This window comes from Ahaetulla prasina, chromosome 17, assembly GCF_028640845.1.
Source record: "Ahaetulla prasina isolate Xishuangbanna chromosome 17, ASM2864084v1, whole genome shotgun sequence".
Classification (NCBI taxonomy): Eukaryota; Metazoa; Chordata; class Lepidosauria; order Squamata; family Colubridae; genus Ahaetulla; species Ahaetulla prasina.
The window spans coordinates 980017-998820 of record NC_080555.1 but is presented as its reverse complement, the minus strand read 5'-3'; the positions used below and the strand labels follow the sequence as shown (position 1 = coordinate 998820).

The following is an 18804-nucleotide window of genomic DNA, read 5'->3' as shown; positions in this document are numbered from 1 at the left end:
CGCAGGTGAATGGCCCGGAAATAAATAAATAAAAACCAAGGAAAGGAAAATAAATTACTACAGAATCTTGAGAAATAAAATCAATATTGGTGGGTTGTGGTGGTTTTTTTTTAAGCCTTTGATTTCTCCCCCTCCCCTTTTTATTTTTATTTTTTCAAACCTGGTTCAGCCAGGCCCAAGGTTGACTCAGCCTCCCATCCTTTATAAGGTAGGTAAAATGAGGACCCAGATTGTTGGGGGGGGCAATAAGTTGACTTTGTAAAAATATACAAATAGAATGAGACTATTGCCTTATACACTGTAAGCCGCCCTGAGTCTTCGGAGAAGGGCGGGGTATAAATGTAAACAAAAAAAAAAAAAAAGAAAAAAAAAAAAAACCAAGGAAAGGAAAATAAATTACCACAGAATCTTGAGAAATAAAATCAATATTGGTGGGTTGTGGTGTTTTTTTTTTAAGCCTTTGATTTCTCCCCCTCCCCTTTTTATTTTTATTTTTTCAAACCTGGTTCAGCGCCCATTGTTCCCTTCTTCCCTGGAATGAGACTTATGGAGAAAAATGTGTTTTGCCTTCTCTGCCAGGGCAAGTCTTAGAATGAAACAAAATTCAGAATTTAAAAAGTGCAGCCGTTAGTCGGATACGACTACCAAAAGGACAGTTAGTTTGCCGCCGCAGCCAATTCCAAAAGCAACGACGATAGATCAGGACAGCCTAACATTAAAATTGGGATTAGACAGGCAACACACGCATACACTGTCCCCAGGTCAGACAGGCTGAAAAAAATGAAGCTAAATCTGGTGACTCCCTGGATGGGAGACCACGAGGTGATCCCACAGGTGTAGCTTAAATAAAAGACGACAATGGCCAAACATGGATGGATGGAAATCACTAATCAAAATCCATTGTTAATCTCTGCCTTCTCCACTACAAAGACAACATACACCCCCAAAACTCAATTAAAAACCTTTGGGGGCTTTTTAACCCCCTGTCCTGTTTGGGACCTGCAGAGGAAGCTTCCTAAGGCAAATCTAGGGAGATGACCGATCCTTCATGGAATATCTAAAAATGCCTCTTTCCTTTTGCTTGCATACACCGCAGCTTTCTTGCTCCCCCCACCCGTGTGTCCCCCCCCACCCTTGCCCCAGCCCCGTTGTGCCTTTCCCACCCCCTGGCTCCAGGCCCGACTGGGTTAAATCCAATTGGCTCCTGATTGCAATCCGGCATATTTTTTAGGCTGGTGACGTGGAAAAAAAGAAAAAAAAAGGCAGGCGAGCCAAGGGTTTAGGCTGGTAGAATCGATATCACTGCCTTCAGGGCTTGGAAGAAGCAAGATTGGGAAGGGGAGGGGGGGTTGGTGGGAAAGGCTGGACTGGAGAGGAGACCCACAGGAGGAGAAAAAAAAAAAGGAGAAAGCTGAGACTGACCCACTGGCACACACACACACACACACACACACAAAGAGGAGGTTAGTTCAAGCTGGACGGACTTCAAGAAATCAAAATTAAATGGAGATCAGCAGGAGGAGGAGGCAGGAAGAGGCTGGGAACTGATGCTCGCCCGCCCAGACGCTGCTACTATTCGTAGTGGGAAGATCTCAAAAGTGGGACTGTTCAGGGGCTGAGAGGGGGGACAAGCTTCTTCCTGCTTTGCTCTGCCCCCCAGGGAAGGAGTTTGGGTTAGTCTCCTTCGTCCCTTTCTCAAAAGCCACCCCTTCGAGCCGGTGAGACAGGTGGAAGAGACAGGCGGCAGCTAACGGCTCCTTTGGTGCCCCGAGAGTCAAAATAATCTTTCTTCTCTCTTTTTCTTTCTTTCTTTCTTTTTCTTTCTCTCTCTCTCTCTCTCTCTCTCTCTCTCGATGGATAACATGCAACAATAGGTAAGCTGCCTTTCTTTCTTTCTTTTCGGCTGGGTGGGGAATTCGTGGTGAGAAGGGTGGTCTGTTAGCCAGGGGGAAATTATTAGGACTTTGGCAGGGGGGGGGGAAATGGCAACGTTTCTCATCTTTTCCTTGAAGGTTTCCTCTCCTAACCTGGGGAGGGGGATGTTTTGCATGCAAGGGAGGGGAGGGGGGGTTTGAGGGGCAGGGTCAAGGAGTCTTTGGAAGGGTTTTTTTTTAGAGGTTTCCCTGTCTGGTGAGGGCATTTGCATCAAGGGAAGTTTGGCACAAAGGCATGTTTAATTTGGCCGGATGAAATTTCAGTGCATGAAAAGACAACGAGGAAGAAGAGGAGGAGGAAGAGGAGGAAGAAGAAGAAGATTGGGTGTCTTTTTCTCTTTCTTATCTCTCTCTCTCCCTTTGTCCCCAAAGTCTCCCCAAGGAAGTCAAGGAAGAAGATTAGCTTCCCAGCCGGAGCAGACACCATCGCCATCTCAGCCTCTCCTTCCTCCACCCACCCAACATCTAACCGCGGTTAAGGCTGGGCTGCCCCACCGAGAGCATGACAGCCTAGGAGGGGGAACCATGAACGTCCAGTTGAGCTTGGAGAATGGTGGGGAGATGGCCGTTCAAGAGCAGGATTTCATGCCGGGCGACGCGCGTCCCCTTCACTCGGCACTGCAGAGGTCCTCCCTGGTGGCTTCGGTGCTGGAAGGCGGCGATTGCCACCGGGCGGAACACCCCTTGGCCACCACCCTGCACCCTGGGCTTGGCTTTGGGGGGGACTCGCCCACCTCCGGCACGGGGAACAGCTACACCACTCTGACTCCTTTGCAGCCCCTTCACGAGAAGTTCCACCACCAGAACCACCACCACCATCACCACCATCAATGTCTCCCCATGGGCAACGTCATCGGGAGCTTCACCCTCATGAGGGAAGACCGAGGGCTGGGCGCCGGCGGGCATTTTTACAGCCCGTACCACCACAAAGATCTGGGCATGGGCCAGAGTTTGTCTTCGCTGTCCAGTCCGCAGCTGGTGCCCATGCACAATTATGCGGGACACTCCGTGGCGCCTCTGGCCAACGAGAAGATGGTGCTGGGCAACGGCTTTGAAGGCCACTCGGCCGCCATGTTTGGCCGGATGGACCAGCACTTCCAAAGAGAGATGTCTCCCACCCAAAACTCCACCATGGCGTCCCCCAACCCCATGAGTCAAAGTGGCTACGGCCACCCACGGCCAGAGATGAACTCTCGGCCCAACCCGCCTATCGCCAGCCAGACCACGGTCCTCTCCAGCCAGCTGGAGGAGATCAACACCCGAGAAGTGGCCCAGCGCATCATCGCCGAGCTGAAGCGATACAGCATCCCCCAAGCCATCTTCGCGGAGCGGGTCCTCTGCCGGTCCCAGGGGACCCTGTCTGACCTTTTGAGGAACCCCAAGCCCTGGAGCAAACTCAAGTCCGGGAGGGAGACCTTCAAGAGGATGTGGAGGTGGCTTCAAGAGCCCGAATTTCAGAGAATGGCAGCTTTAAGGTTAGAAGGTAAGATAATATTTTCATAGCTGGGATCCAAGGGGGCGGAAGCAGGAACGAGACAAGGAAGGTCAGATGCCAAGCAGGACGTCTGATGACCTTCAGATGTTGAGGTCTGGGATCTGGCCCTTCTTCTCTAGACATAAGACCCTCTGCAGGCACCAAGACGGACGTCTGGGTAGACAATCTGAGCATCAGGTTGTGCCGGCTTTGGGCTTCTGGTGCCACCAGAATTGTAGGGAACGTCAGAAACTTGTAGTCCTTGCGTTACGGCCACAATGGAGCTCAACATTTCCGTTCCTAGGCGAGACATCCGCCTAGTGTGCTTTGCCCCATTCTACGACCTTTCTTGTCGCAGTTGATAAGTGAACCACTGCCGGCGTTAAGTGAGTATAGAGGTTGTTCTGACTTCCCCATTGGCAGATGGTCACAAAAGGGGATCGAGACACACACACACACACACACACCCCCGGGGTCTCTGCGACCGTCATAAACAGGAGTCTGTCGCCAAGCGTCTGACTTTTGATCACGTGACCACGGGGGAGGCTGCGACGGCCGTTAAGTGTGAAAAACGGTCTTTTTTCCGCACTGGTGTGACTTCGAGCGGTCACTAAATGAACTGCTGAAGGTCGTACAAAGGATTCAGGGCCCAGGAGAGGATTTCTGAAGCCCCCCCTCCCCTCCCCAGTGGAATTGGTCAGGGGTCTACCTAAGCCCACATCTGGTTTCCCTCCAGCCTCCGATCAATACTCAACATTCGTCTTCTAGCATTAGTGCATCAGGGCAGCTAAAATCTAGGCCAGCGTCCCCTCCAAGGCCTAACCCCATTTCGTCCTCTCCACAACCTTGTGGGTCACAGGACAAGCTCCCCGAAGAAGTCAATAATGGGGAGGGCAGATCTCCAACCTCCCCTCCCCTCCCCCCACCCCCACCCCCCGCGAGTCCCTTCTGCGCACGGCCGGCTCACAGCCACCTCCCACAAGGCCCCGTCGGTCAAGGTCAGGGAGGAAAGCCAGAAACACAACAACACAACACCACACGCCTCGCACCTCCATCCTAACCTGCAGCAACGTCCATGGACCCTCCATCCCAGGCCCAAAGATCTCCCTGGGGAGCACCAAGGATGGATGGTCTGTTCTGGGGGGGGGGAGGGGCTTCTCCCATGAAGCTTTTGAGCTGGGAGGTGTAGAAGACGCTGCTGGCTTTCCTTTCCATGTCTTCGCATTCACACACGCAGCGTCTTCATGTCTTTCTTAGCAGGTCCAGGTCACCCACTTCAAACCCAGAGAAGAGCCAGCAAGCTCACATTCAGTTTAACCCAACTCTTCATGGATGCACTGCAAGGCCTTCCTTCCTTCCTTTTCTCTTCCTTCCTCTTTTTCTTTCTCTTCCCTCCTTCTCTCTGTCTCTGTCTGTCTCTCTTTCCTTTCTTTCTTTCCTTCCTTCCCTCCCTCCTCTCCCTCTCCTTCTCTGTCTCTTTTTTCTTTTTCTTTCCTTCCTTCGTTTTTTCTCTTCCTTCCTTCCTTCTTTTTTCTCTTCCATCCTTCCTTCCTTCTGTCTCTTGTCTCTGTCTCTTTCCTTTCTTTCTTTCCTTCCTTCTTTCCTTTCTTCCCACCTTCTCTCCCTCTCTCTGTCTGTCTCGCTCTTTTTTTTCTTTCCTTTTTTTCTCTTCCTTCCTTCTCTCTGCCTCGTCTGTCTGTCTCTTTCCTTCTTTCTTTCCTTCCTTTCTTCCTTTCTTCCCTCCCTCTCCCTCTCCTTCTCTGTCTCTTTTTTCTTTTTCTTTCCTTCCTTCGTTTTTTCTCTTCCTTCCTTCCTTCTTTTTTCTCTTCCATCCTTCCTTCCTTCTGTCTCTTGTCTCTGTCTCTTTCCTTTCTTTTCTTTCCTTCCTTCCTTCCCTCCCTCCTCTCCCTCTCCCTCTCCTTCTCTCTGTCTCTTTTTTTTTTTTCTTTCCTTCCTTTGTTTTTTCTCTTCCTTCCTTCCTTCTTTTTTCTCTTCCATCCTTCCTTCCTTCTGTCTCTTGTCTCTTTCTCTCTTTCCTTTCTTTCTTTCCTTCCTTCCCTCCTTCTCTCCCTCTCTCTGTCTGTCTCGCTCTTTCTTTTCTTTCTTTCCTTTTTTTCTCTTCCTTCCTTCTCTCTGCCTCTTGTCTGTCTCTTTCCTTCTTTCTTTCCTTCCTTTCTTCCTTCCTTCCCTCCTTCTCTCCCTCTGTCTCATTCTTTTTCTTTCTTTCCTTCCTTCCTTTCTCCCTTCCTTCCTTCTATCCCTCTCTCTCCATTGTCTCTTTCTCTTTTCTTTTCTTTTCTTTTTCTCTTTTTTGCAAGTGAGCCAAAGTAAAAATTGTGGTCGCCCTCCCCCTGCCACCATCCCAGCATCTCTGCTGGTCCTATGTGAAAAAGTTTTCTCCCCCCAACCACCCTTCTTCACTAACAAACAGGGAGTCCTTCATGGGAAAACAGAGGGAGAAGGGAAGATTCGTGATTTGGTTTTTTTATGCTTGAAAATTGAATTTAAAAAAAAAAAACCTAAAAAGAAGGAGCTTTAATTTCTTGACCTGGTTAAATCTTGTGAAAGTGCGTTATATGAATCTCGATTGATGCGGGGTTTTGAAATAGAGAAGTATCTGCTAACGCAGATCTGATAAGAGCATCTTTCTATGGGTTATTTCTGGACGTGTCTGTCTGGGTTTTCCTTGTCTTGTTCCACAATCTATTTTCCTTAGTGTCAACCAAAATATCCTCCCTTAAACTCATTCTTCTCCACCCCATCTTAATGTTTCTTCAGCATTTCTTTTATTTTGTTTTTTTTTAAAAAACTGTCTGTGTTGCAAAGATATTTGGTTCAATAGCAATATTTGGAATTAAGTTTTTCCCCCCTTTTTGTGTTCCTAATGATGGAGGCTGTTGGGTTTTAAACTTCTCGAGGAGTTTCTAAAGGTTTCTAAATATTTAACTGGGATATAAGAAGGAAAAAGTTAAGGCTGTGAAATATTATTCGGAGGGTCGTTGGCAAAATTTAGCCCACCATCTGGGTCAGGTGCTTTAACTTTCAAATTGCGGGAAAGAGAGGTTTGCTTTGACTGACCAAGGACGAACTCTGCTGTAATGAGGGATTACGTTCCTGAAAAAGGGGGAAATGAAATCTAGGAAACAAACAACTTTTTGGGGGGGGGGAGAAATGGAATATTGTTTTTACAGCCAGCAGAAGGAGCCAAATTAGTGTTAGCCCGACAGCCAAGAGCGCCTTTGAACTTGAACTCCCAGAATTTCATGCTGAATAGGTAACTCTGGGAGTTGAAGTCCACCCATGCTGGCTGGGGAAGTCTGAGAATTGTAGTCCACCCATCTTAAAAGTGGCCAAGGTGGAGAAAACTAATCTGAAAGATAGCAGAATAACAGAGTTGGAAGGGACCTTGGAGGTCTTCTAGACCAACCCCTGCTTGTCTCCATGTTCTTAGTTTCCCTAAGGCTAGGCCGCGCCAGGTGGTCTCTCCAGAGACCATGTTGCGTGTGCTAGAATCGACTTGCAAAAAAAATTAAGAGGATCCTCCTGCACCCTGATCTATTCAGGCAGGTAGATCCACTAGATCACAACTCTGCCTGCTTTCATGCAGCGGGGAGTTCCAAGGTTCCCTTTGGAGGAAATTTCCAATGAATTCCCACCAAAACCAGCTGGAAAAAGCAGTAAAATCGTACCACCGTCACTCAAGAGGCGCGGTTGTGTGATCCGGCGGTAATCGATCTCGGGGGGGGATCTCCTAACGGTCTGAGTTGGGAGGAGACCCACTGGATTCAATAAAACGGCTTCTGATGACAAACATTTTCATCTTAGGCACTCTTGCTTTTCCTGAAAATAGAATCGGCCTACGATGCTTTTCAAAAATATTGGTTCATTTCCTGAATAATAACACCACTTTCCCCCACCACCCGAAAAAAAATCACTTCCGCAGCATCCATTTCCAAATTCACCTTAAGGTAATAGCATCTTCTGGCTAACTGCAAGCAAACCAAGGCAACCTTTTTTTCCCCGTTTTTAAGCAAAACAAACCGCTTCAAAAACTGTCCCCTGGGTTTTAAAAGGCTAGCGTTTGTAGATATATTTGAGCCTCTTTCCTCCTCTACCTACCCACCCCTCCCGACAAATCCAGAAAAGCAAGCTTCATTCGCTTTTTATATAAAATGTCCATTCCACCCCCTTTTCCCCCACCCTCCCTTTTGCCTCCCCTAACACCAGGAGCAATTCATTTCAAGTTTTGAAATGATCCCTCAAGGATCGCCATCTGGTGCATCAGGTCGAACGAGAAGCCAGAAACCTGATGCTTTTAACTCGGGCCCAGCTCAAACCGTGTGATCGCTGCAGTTATGCTAAAATTGTCTTCGTTCCGACAGAAGCCTCCACAAGTTGTCTGTTTTTGAGTTCAGACTCCCCGATATGAAAAAGGAGAAGCTTAGCACTTTTAGGGTCAACTGACTCCAGACATGGATAGCCTTAAACTAAGGAGAAGATTTAGAAGCAGCATGACTGGTTTTTCTGTTCCAAAACCCCTGACATCCGGGAGGGGGGGGGAAAAAACACATGACCCCACGCTTGTCAAGCATCCACAAAAATATGGCAATAAAACCCGCACATTTTTTTTTAGTTCAGGGACTACTTTCAAACCGGCCCACCGGACTGAACGTAAAATGCACATTTTAATGGGCCTCTTCCCATTAAAAACCCCCAAACGTGGTGCTTGCTTCCATTTTTAACGATCGCTAAAGCCCTTGCATCCCAAAGGTAGAAAAGAAGAGCCCGGGAAGGTCACCTCGCGTGGATTAAAATGGCTAAAACCGTCTCCTGAAATTTAAACCAGCAACGACGGCTACGAACGCTTCGCCCTGATTTGGACAAGCGGGTGGGGGGGTGGGGTTGCTTTCTAAGAAAATGGGCCTTTTGCATTTGGGCTGATGAATGGGGGGGGGATGGGGACTGGAGTTTAATTGATGAGGTCCAATTCTATGGAGGAGGATTTTTAAAATTGCTGGGGGATGAAAAGGTGGGGTCGTAACCGAAGGGCAGGGAGGCTAAAGAGCATCATTAATGAAATTAATTGGGGGTGCGGGGAGGGGGAGAAATATACTCTGCTTCAGACCCACCGGGGCTAATCCAGGCCCAAGGGCCACTTTCTCAACCAGGCTGCAAATGTGCAAACGGCCATGAAGTCAACTTGGAATTGGGAGGATGGCAATGGCCCTGCTCAAGATGACCCGCTCCGTTTGGCGAGGTTCCTTTTGTTCCCCTCTCCCTGGCAACGTGAAAGAGGGGGGGCAAAGTGGAAGGAAGGGAAGAATCCCCCCCCTCCTTTTCTTCTAGACGTCCCTCTCAACCTATGGAGGATCTTCATGTAAGAGCATCATTGATTTTTCTCAGGCACAACCAGCCACCAGCTACCCAACGGTCAACTCCCCTGAATTCCTTCTGCTCTTCCCTTGGGCTTTCTATTTCAAACAGAACATTGATTTTTTTTTGTGGGGGGGGAGAGATGAGGTTTCAATTGGCCCCACAGTGCCCCTTCTTGGTTCTAACCCTGCCCCCCCCCCAACCCACAAAGGGGGGAGGGGAGAAGCAGCTGATTAAATTCCCAAATTGCAGCACCCACCTGACCCAATTCCTGTTTGTAAAAAATACATATATATATCAAAAAACAAAAAAACAAACCTGAAACGAGCAAGTCGTTTTTCTATTTCATTGCCTTGGCGGCCGCCGCCACCAAAACATGGCCAAAAGTGGACGTAATTCTGCCTAAAGGGAAGATTATCTAGGAAACTTCATTTATCTGGGAAAAGTTATTTGAAAACAAAGGAATAAACTGAACTGGGGAAGAGAGGAAGGAGGCTCTTGGATTATTATGATGATGATTATTTACTTTATTCATTAAACATGAACATTCAAAAATGCATCACAAGTACCATTGACTGGTGCTAATGCTTGATAGGGGTTGCTGCCAGCATCCGAGGTATCAACCAAGTACCTTCTTAATGTTCCGAGTAGTGCAGTTTTTTGCAGTTCCACTGGTGTTATTGCAGGAAGTGGCAATTTGTTGATGTATTTTATAAAATTGTTGTTGTTGTTGTTGTTGTTGCTATTTAAATAGAACAACTGAGCTGGGGATGAGTGAAGATCTTTGATTTGCAGGTGATATTATTATTATTATTATTATTATTATTATTATTATTATTATTATTATTATTATTATTATTATTATTATTATTATTATTAAATTAATTTGGAATCCGGCTCTATTTCCATTCCACAAATAAGAGCAAAGCATTTACTGAATTGAGAGGAGCCAAACCTAGTCCAGACATGGTTAAAACTCAGCCAGGAGCCCGAGATGAATCCAAACCGGATAATAAATGGAAGATGCCTTGATTTTTAGGGCCGGTGACTCTAATGCCTCTTCACCAGTTTCAAGACTTCAGGCCAGAGACTGGCCCCAGCAATCGCTCGATTCAAGTGGGCGAATTGCCTTTTGGCTTAACGCGGCGAGAAAAATCCTAATGCATAATTTACCAGATTTTAGGTAAGCTCTGAAGTACAGGAAAAACCTGATGATGCGGGACTTTCTGTTTTGAGTTAGTGGATCCCAGGCTAAGATTTCTGTCTTTTCTGCCATCGTCTAGTCGGTCGGTGTCCACCCAGAGAGGGATAAACTCGATCGGATGACTTTGGGGTAGGAAGGACACCAATAGCGCATTCAAGAGAGCCAAGCCCAGAGATTTTGGGAGAGCTGAACCCCAATTTCTGCAGCTGAAGGGAGTGTCCCCTTTCCTGAAAGATTTTCCCCTCCCGCCTCTTTTCCTGAGCATCAGGCCCGCCATCAATCCTGCCCTGCAAGGGTTAACATGAAACTGGCTGTTCTTTGCAGCCATATAGTTGGGATCTGATCAATATTTTCTATCAGCGTGCAGCCAGAGCAGCGTAGCAAAGGCAGTGTGTGTGTGTGTGTGTGTGTGTGTGTGTGTGTGTGTGTGTGTGTTGGGGAGGGTCTGCTTGGGAAGAGCTGAAGAACAAAACAAGCTTGTCACGTTTCATGGCCACAAGACAGGAGCAAAGATCAGAATTTTTGGGGGGGAGAAAATCCCATGGCAGAACGATTTGTGACTCTTACTTGTAAAAATCTGCATTTTCTGTGCCTTTTCCACTGTGGACCATGGGTACGTGCTTCCTTCAAAGGTTAGGCTATCCTCAGGCAGGTTTCCTGCCCACAATTAAGGCAATTAAAATCACCGTTAATCAGATGTCTCTTTGGTTCCACACACTCCAAATTTCGCAACGGAAAGTAACCAAAGTCACTTGAAGAAAAGGGAAAGAGGCATTTATCTACATATATGGAACCATAGGTGTGTGGCTATGTATATGAAAAATAATCACTAGCAATCGGGGTGCTTTAAAAAAACAACACACAAGACAATAACTACCTTAAAACAGATCCCTTGTGCAAAATTATCCCGGAAGTTTAAAAGGTAGGAAAAATGGGATCTTACTGGAACAGAGAATTTCCCAAAATCTTGGGCCCAACACCAAAAAGTCCCGTCTCTTATCCTGCCACGCCAAAGCCAACCTTGGAACAAAGGACCCTCGGCAGAGTCAGACTTTCCAAACCACAAGCAGGTTTGTGATTGTGAAATACACAATTTTACAATCAGAACGTCACTTGGCCTCTTAGACTTTTGAGGCAAATTTCCAGATTTCCTTCAACATCCTTCATTCTTTGGGAGCAGAAAGTTTCAAAGTTGTCCTTTCTAAGCCAACATCCTTCTGTGAAACATCTTCATTCAAATAAAGGGCTTGTTTATAAAGACTTGCGCCAGATTTTAACACGAGGTGAGGATCGAACCTTAGTTCGTGAAACATTAAAACACTCAGTCTGCTTAAAACTATCTAGGTTTGCAAAAAAAAAACCCACACAACCCAACAACAATCACCTTTGACTGCTGTGATGCACAAAGGTGTTTCTCTAGCTACGGCCTATCGAGATCTACATGATTTTGATGTTGATGTCCACCCTTCTGTCAAAAGAAATTGTCAACCTGCAAGATTTGGCAACAGATGAGAAAAAGAATTATAGTTTTGTTCACAAATTTGGCAGGTTGAAGCTTTAGAAAGCACTTTGATTGTTGGTCCTGGATTCACACACACCATCCGAAGCTCTGAATTGAGTTTTCCCCTGTTGTGCGATCTCAGGCGATTAAGGCTTTTCTATAAACCACAATTAAGCAAACCATCACTGTGTGGGGATACACCATCCAAAGAAGGGTTGCCTTCCTTGGCAATTATGTTTGGAAAGCTAAATGAGAAAATCCCTGTTTAAATGGAAAGCTCCAACACTGGAATTTTTTAAGAAAATGTTGGATAACCATCTGACTGAGATGGTGTAGGGTTTCCTGCCTAGGCAGGGGGATGGACTAGAAGGCCTCCAAGGTCCCTTCCAACTCTGTTGTTATGTTATGTTATGTTATGTTATGTTATGTTATGTTATGTTATGTTATGTTATGTTATGTTATGTTATGTTATGTTATATGTTAAATTTTGCTTCCATCATTGTTCCATATTAGTAGTTTTTTTTTTCCAAGTCCCATCCTAGGAGGCGGTGTTTCAAAAGTGGCTACCTGTAATTTTTAGTTACACTCAAACAAATTTCAGTTAGGAAATCTAACAAAATGTATTTATTTATGTAGCGCATGGCATAGAGCACATGGATAACAGTAATAAAATTACACAGAATGAGCACATACTACTATGGTACGTATATGATACAACTACATAGTGAATTTTGCAAGTGAATTTTGGGGATTCAGGAAATTATAGATCAGTTAGACTGTTAGAGGTTACATTTCAAAGCATGTCGATTCATAAGAATAGAGTAAGTGTTCTATAGTCCCAAAGGTGTGTTTTTTTTCAAGAGGCAACTGGACTTTCTGGTTTTTCTGTGAAGAGGTTTCGCTTCTCATCCAAGAAGCTTCTTCAGCTCTGACTGGATGGTGGGAATGGAAGGGTTTACACTCCTGGCAGATAAAGCTGGTCATTTGCATCCTTACAGAGACTCCTTGAGGCCAGTTGGAGGTCACCTGAATCCAGATTACAAGATTCAGGTGACCCTGAGGGCACGGATAAACCTCCAAGCGGCCTCAACGATTCTCAGAGAGCGTGCCAACAACCAGATGACTGCAAGGAATATAAATAAATCCATTCTCCACCATTCAATCAGAGCCTGAAGAAGCTTCTTGGAGGAGAAGCAAAAGGCCTTCAAAGAAGAAACAAGGAAGTCCAATTGCCTCTTGAAAAAGCACCTTTGGGGCAACCATGACCTGGATGACTGAGAATCTCCATAGACAAGTGTTCTACAGATCCAATTACTGTAAGTGATGTATTTGTTAGTTGGAGAAAAATCTCCTTTTCTTCCTGAATAAGCTCTCAAAAGGTAAAACTAGTCACTAGACACAAGAATGCGGTGGTGCAGTGGCTAAGACGCGGAGCTTGTCGATCAAAACGTCGGCAGTTCAGCGGTTCGAATCCCTAGCGCCGCGTAACAGGGTGAGCTCCCGTGACTTGTCCCAGCTTCTGCCAACCTAGCAGTTCGAAAGCACTTTAAAAAATGCAAATAGAAAAATAGGGACCACCTTTGGTGGGAAGTAACAGCGTTCCCTGCGCCTTTGGCACTGAGTCATGCCGGCCACATGACCACGGAGACGTCTTCAGATAGCGCTGGCTCTTCGGCTTTGAAACGGAGATGAGCACCGCCCCCTAGAGTCGGGAATGACTAGCACAAATGTGCGAGTCTTTAAATTTTAGTCACTAGACATCTAATCCGGAAAGCTGCTATTCTGATTTATTTATTTTTTACCAACCCATCAAGCAGGTTTCTAAAAGGCACCACCACTGTTGCACGGAAAGGTTGCGTGACAGCTGATCAAACTGGGTTAAAAATGGCACCCTGGGTAAGACGTCGGGACCAAGTTTAGGGCTGGCTGGCGCGTCGGGAGGGTTTGTTCCCCAACCATCTCACTCAAGCTTCTGAATTTGCTGGAGGGAGGAAGCGTATTTCTCCCTTGAGCCAAATTTGGGATTACCCTGAGGAGGACGGGGCTGCCCTGGCCATGTAAGCCGGGCTTGCTTCCGGATGCCCACATGGGTCTCTTGCTGGGGAAAAGGACTGCGAGGAGCCAGAGGGCTGGAGAGGCAAGAAAAAGGAGACAGAAGATTTCAGTCACCAGAGCTATTGATTTAGCATTAAATTTCAAGCTCCCCTCTTCCTCCTCCTCCTCCTCCTCCTCCTCCTCCATCCCTGCCATTAAAGGAAGGCATAAAAGCAGGGAGCGGGTGGAGTTGTGTGCTTTAAGGTCATCCTCAGGCTAAAGAGCAAACTTTTATTTTTGATTCCAAGGGAAGGGAAGCAAAATAGACACACACACACAGAGAGAGAGAGAGCTTGGGCACAGAGCCTGGTTCAGCCCCTGCACTAAGCCGAGATTGGTTCAAGGGTTGTTCTCACCTCATCCCAGGCTAGAAAATCATAAATTATATGGTTTTTCCAAGCCTAAATCCGAGGGTTTTGGAAGAGAGAGGGTGGCCTTCTCTCTTCTATGCTTCTCTGTTTCCCCCAAAAACACAATGCTGGGAATGAGCTCCAATATCCTCCGGTATTTCCACACCAGCCAAGATGTTTCGGTCCAGAAAATCAAAACCTCACCAGCCGGCAATTCCAACAGCTTAGGAAATTTGGGTATATCTTAAAACCTGTGCAAAGGGAAAAGCTCCCCAAGTTTTTTTTTAAAAAATGAAATAAAAATGCTCTTTTTATATAAGCAAAGAAGTGGAAACTCTTTGCATCTGACCCCCAAACCCAGCTACTCCACCTTCCTGCCCCCCAAATCAACTGGAGGCCGGTCACTTTATCCCATCCTCCCCCCACCCCACCCCAATAATGCAGAAATATTCTCTCGACCTGGATGCACCAGGTTGTAATTTCAGGCCTGTACAGGTGGCCTCGATCTTAATTGGTTTAGAACATGATGGAAAGGAGGCAGAGGGAAGGCTGGGAGGGAAGATGATCTCTGGATGCCTCTTTCATTCCACAAAACCTCCCTGGAGAGGGGCAGTCTACCAGAGTGCCGGTGGTGATAAGGATAGTAATAGCCACAGAGCGCTGGGCGGAGATGTGAGCTGATCCTCTGCCAAAGTGAACAGCCATCCAGAGGGAATTAATATTTATTTTCTTCTTTTATACGCTGCATAACTAACGGCTTCTTGTCCTTCCAATCTGCCCATTTCTCTCCCCCCTCCCCGCCCTCCCACCGCAGCTTGCAAAAGAAAAGAACAAGACCAAAGCAAAGTTGACCGCAACCACGTCCCCAAACGCCACCGGCTGGTCTTCACGGACATCCAGCGCCGCACCCTCCACGCCATTTTCCACGAGAACCAAAGACCTTCCAAGGACCTTCAGATCACCATCGCCCAACAGCTGGGCCTGGAGCTGTCCACCGTTAGCAACTTCTTCATGAACGCCCGGCGGAGGAGCTTGGACAAATGGATGGAGGAAGGGAGGTCTCCTTCCGCCGGCTCTACCTCGTCCTCGGCGGTCACTTGCACCAAAGCGTGACCCCCCCCCTCCCCCCCCAGAGGACGCCGGGCGTTCCCCCCCCCCTTTCTTGCACCAAAGATGGAAGACGAGCACTTCAGCCGGGCAGGCGTTAAAATGGCCAAAGGAGAAGAAGGGACCGTCGTTTCTGAATCCTGCTCTGGGGGTCACCACCCTCCTGTAATTTGAGACCCCGGGAAGCAGGGGAGGGGGGGGGAGTCTAGGCCAAGGTGAGCCCCTTCTTTTTTGGACCGGACTCCCTGAAGGACCTTGAGAAGGACAGTCAAGGCTGCTGCCTCCAAGAAGTTGGGGTTCCTTTTGTTTCCTTCTATAAACTCTCCCCTGTGGGTCCCCCAACGAGGATGCGTCGCCATCTAGTGGTTCAAAGCAGGGGGGGAAGTGTGGAGAGGGTGGGGAGACGAAGGACCAGAACGGGGTTACCTTCCACCGTGGAGGAAGGAGGAGACCCCTTACCCTTTGGAGTAAGGGGCAAACATCCCAAAGCAAGTCATTTCCTTCTAAAGTCCTTGGCACCAAGTACCATCCAACACAGGTGGGCACGGCCCAATCTCCCCCAACCTCCCTTCCTCCCACCCCCCGACAATTCGATGCATGAAGCGTAATGATGGAGACCCCCCCCCTCCTCACTCTCTCACGGTTTCAAACCAGTTAAGACAAAGCAGAACCGGTCTTAAACCAGGATTCCTCCTCTTCCTCCGTGTGTTTTCTAAGCCACTGCAGGACAGACAGCAATCCCAGATGAGCACAAATGTCCGTCCGTCCCTCTCCGTGCAGAGGTCCACCCCCCACAACTAATTTTACATCTGGAATATCCCCCTGCTGCCCCTCCTTGACCTCCCCCCCTCCCTTTCTCCAGCATCTTCTGGTGGCCCACTTATCTCACGGCTCCCCTCCTGGGGTCAGGAAGCAAAACAGGCCTTCTTGGCTTGGAATATTCAGGATGGAGATGGTCAACTGACCAGGAAAAAGAAAAGAAAACTTAAATGCCACGAGCCGCACTTCATTTGTGGAAAAAAAGCAGGTGAAATTTTTTCATGGTATGGAAAACAAGACCGGGCACCTCTTTTAAGGCACTCAGGCACCGTCCTCTGTTCTATTTTAAATTTATTTAAAGCGCCCTGCAATTTGGCTCTTTTTCCTGGTGGTCCCTTTTCTCCATCCAGCCCTAAAAGGTCTTCTCTTGTCAATCATTTCATCTCGCGCCCCTCGCCCCCTTCCCCATTGCCCTTCTTCCCCCTGGCCTCGCCAGCCTCAGTCCTTCCCAAATGCAGCTGGAGAAAGAAAGAAAGAAAAAAAGAAAGAAAGAAAGAAAGAAAAGCAATTGAACAAAGAAGCCGCTCAGAGCATTTCTGGATGGATCCACCTCCAGTTTGATTTTCTCTGCTTGCTTCTTTCCAAGCCTTGGGGCAGAAGGGCCCAACGCCTGGGGGGAAATTAGACCCCCTGTGTGGGGGAACCTGCCCACTGCCCAAAATCCGGCCTCTGGAGCAAAGATCTACCCATCTACCCATCTAACAAACTTTTGCAAATGGCAACTCGCTTCTCGCTTCTGCGTTAGGGTTATGCGGTTCCGAATGTATTTTTTTCCCTCCTATTTTGGCTTGGTCCTAGTTCCAGCTGGTTTTGTTAGGGAGGGGGCTGCCTTGCAACAGGTACGGGGGTGGGGTGGGGTGGAAGGGGCTGTGCATTGAGGGTCTCTCCTGAATTTTTCCAAAAGAAAATAACCAGGATGTGGCAAGACCCCTCTTCATCCTAATCAAACCAGGCAAACCTCATGGGCTGGGCTTGTAAACTCCCTTCCATAACTTTGTTATTTAAATAGAGGTTTGTCACCCCAATTCTTGAGCGAAACCCTTCACAGCCAAGCCTTTAAAATTTTATAAGGAATCTCTTGCAGGGTGAGGGGGGAGATGGAGAGGCTAAGAGTCAGAGGGAGCCATTCAGGGGTTGCCCAGAGAGCATCAAGGCTTAAGGAGCATGGATGGAAGGCAAGGAGCAGGCCACTTCCTGGGGAAATGGAAAACGTGAATTTGGGAAGCCTTTCCGATCTCCGGTCTCTGCCAAGGGCTGGACAAACGCAAATTATTTTCCGCGCACCTTGGAAATCTGCCTTTGTTTTATCTGATCGGTGGTCAAAGTCACCGCAGTCTATGCCGAGGGCACCAGACCCACCTTGGGGCTCCCCCTCTTCGGGCCCTTCTTCTCCCTCCCCACCACTGGCGGCTGCAGCTTCCTTCCCCTTCCTCCTCCTCCTCCCCTTCTATGCCTCTTGGGTGTTTCCCTTGTTTCCCAGAAAAGTTCTCAAAATTACCGGAAAAAAAAAAAAGAAATTCTACCTCACTTTGTCTCTTGCACCAAAAGATACCAAAGATGGTTTTGTTTCCCTTTTGCAAACAAACTCTTGTGTGTGGGTGTGTATGTGGGTGTGTGCTGGGGAGAGTGCGTCCGTGGACGGGTGCGTGCGTCGTAATAGATAGTTCTCTATTTTTTATTTCCTGCATGGCTTCTCTAAGTACTTGGTTTGCGTCAGGACGCTCAGCTTGCTCTGGACAGGGAGGGCACTGGGAGTGGGAGAAGACCCTGAACCCCCGTTTTTCCCAAACTGCTCCCCCACCCCACCCCTCACCCCACTCTCTGGCCATCGCGTTCCCAATGGAAGCTAAGATAATGCACTTTAAGGGACTCAGCTGCTGGGACAGAAGTTACCTTTGAGCCACCAAATGAACAAACAGGATTTTAAAAAGGGGGGGGGGACCATTTGGAATCTAATTCACGCATTTTCTAAATGAACAGCTAAGTTTAGTACTTATATTTGATCGGAGCTTTTCAAAGTTCTGGATAAGATTATGGCAGAAGTGTTGCCCTCTTGAACAATCTCATATTTTAATCATCTATTTCCTCGCAACTCCAGTATTAACCTCACTCGCAGAATTCCGATAAAAGTCAGAATATTACAGGAGAAAAAACAAGAGAGCTCTTGCCTCTCTTCAGTTGGGTTTATGAACCCTAATGTGGTTTCTTTTTGGCTGTGTGGACACATCCATGACGACTTAATCTCTATGCAAACCAGCCAATGGAGGCTTGGGTAATAAGCCACAATTATAAACCTTAGCTTAGCATTTGCTTTAGCACAATGTGACTCGTTCACTCTCCCTCCTCCAAAAAAAAAGTGTTTTGGGGCCTTTAAACTACATCTGAACAAATGGGGGGAAAAATTCACACTCGTCAATATGGCCTCGACTATCAAATTGAAAGAGGATGCCTTAAAATAGGCATATTTCTCACCCTGGTATTTAAAATATATATTTAAAACAGGTTACTTTTACAATCTCAAGGCACGCAATTCCGTAAGAACCAAGTTCTGAGCCGGCCTTTTTGCCAACCTGTTAAGCTCTTGGGAGATTTTGTATTTTATTTTATTTTTAACCTGCCTCAAACACACATCCTTGTAGCGAACGAGACCTGGAAGGCAACCAACCAGCCTCTCACCTGTTTGACAAGGTGTGACAACCAAGGCTAATAGGTGGCTTTAAGAAAATGGTTTGCTAAACTCCATGAATTTAGTTCCAAAGTCCGATGAATCTGGTTTTGCAAGGAATCCATCGGATACCAACCGGTTCTTGGGAGTACATCAATTAAGTACCAGGTGTGCAACTCAACTCCGATTCCAGAGTCTCAATCATCTGTCTTATCGCTATTTTTATTTGCTTGTCACACAGCCGGTACATTTTTCAGGAACCAAAGCTTTGCAACGTCACAGA

At 47.2% G+C, this 18804-nt stretch overlaps 2 protein-coding genes across 3 annotated transcripts in view; one reads left to right on the top strand and one right to left on the bottom strand.

The window, feature by feature from the left end:
* The window catches only part of GOLPH3L (golgi phosphoprotein 3 like), a 46596-nt gene that overhangs the window by 15702 nt on the left and 12090 nt on the right, over positions 1-18804 (bottom strand). The gene's annotated exons all lie outside the window — the stretch shown is intronic.
* On the top strand, positions 1969-15043 carry LOC131186548 (hepatocyte nuclear factor 6-like). The gene is made up of 2 exons (XM_058160253.1): positions 1969-3417; positions 14745-15043. The coding sequence occupies exons 1-2, from the start codon at positions 2187-2189 to the stop codon at positions 15041-15043; spliced, it is 1530 nt and encodes a 509-aa protein (XP_058016236.1). The 5' UTR covers positions 1969-2186.

Bases quoted from the DNA above. Each gene is read 5' to 3' on its own strand.
- LOC131186548 (XM_058160253.1), top strand. From the start codon at position 2,187: ATGAAATTTCAGTGCATGAAAAGACAACGAGGAAGAAGAGGAGGAGGA. The intron at 3,418-14,744 runs GTAAGATAATAT...CTCCCACCGCAG, and splicing joins GGCAGCTTTAAGGTTAGAAG to CTTGCAAAAGAAAAGAACAA.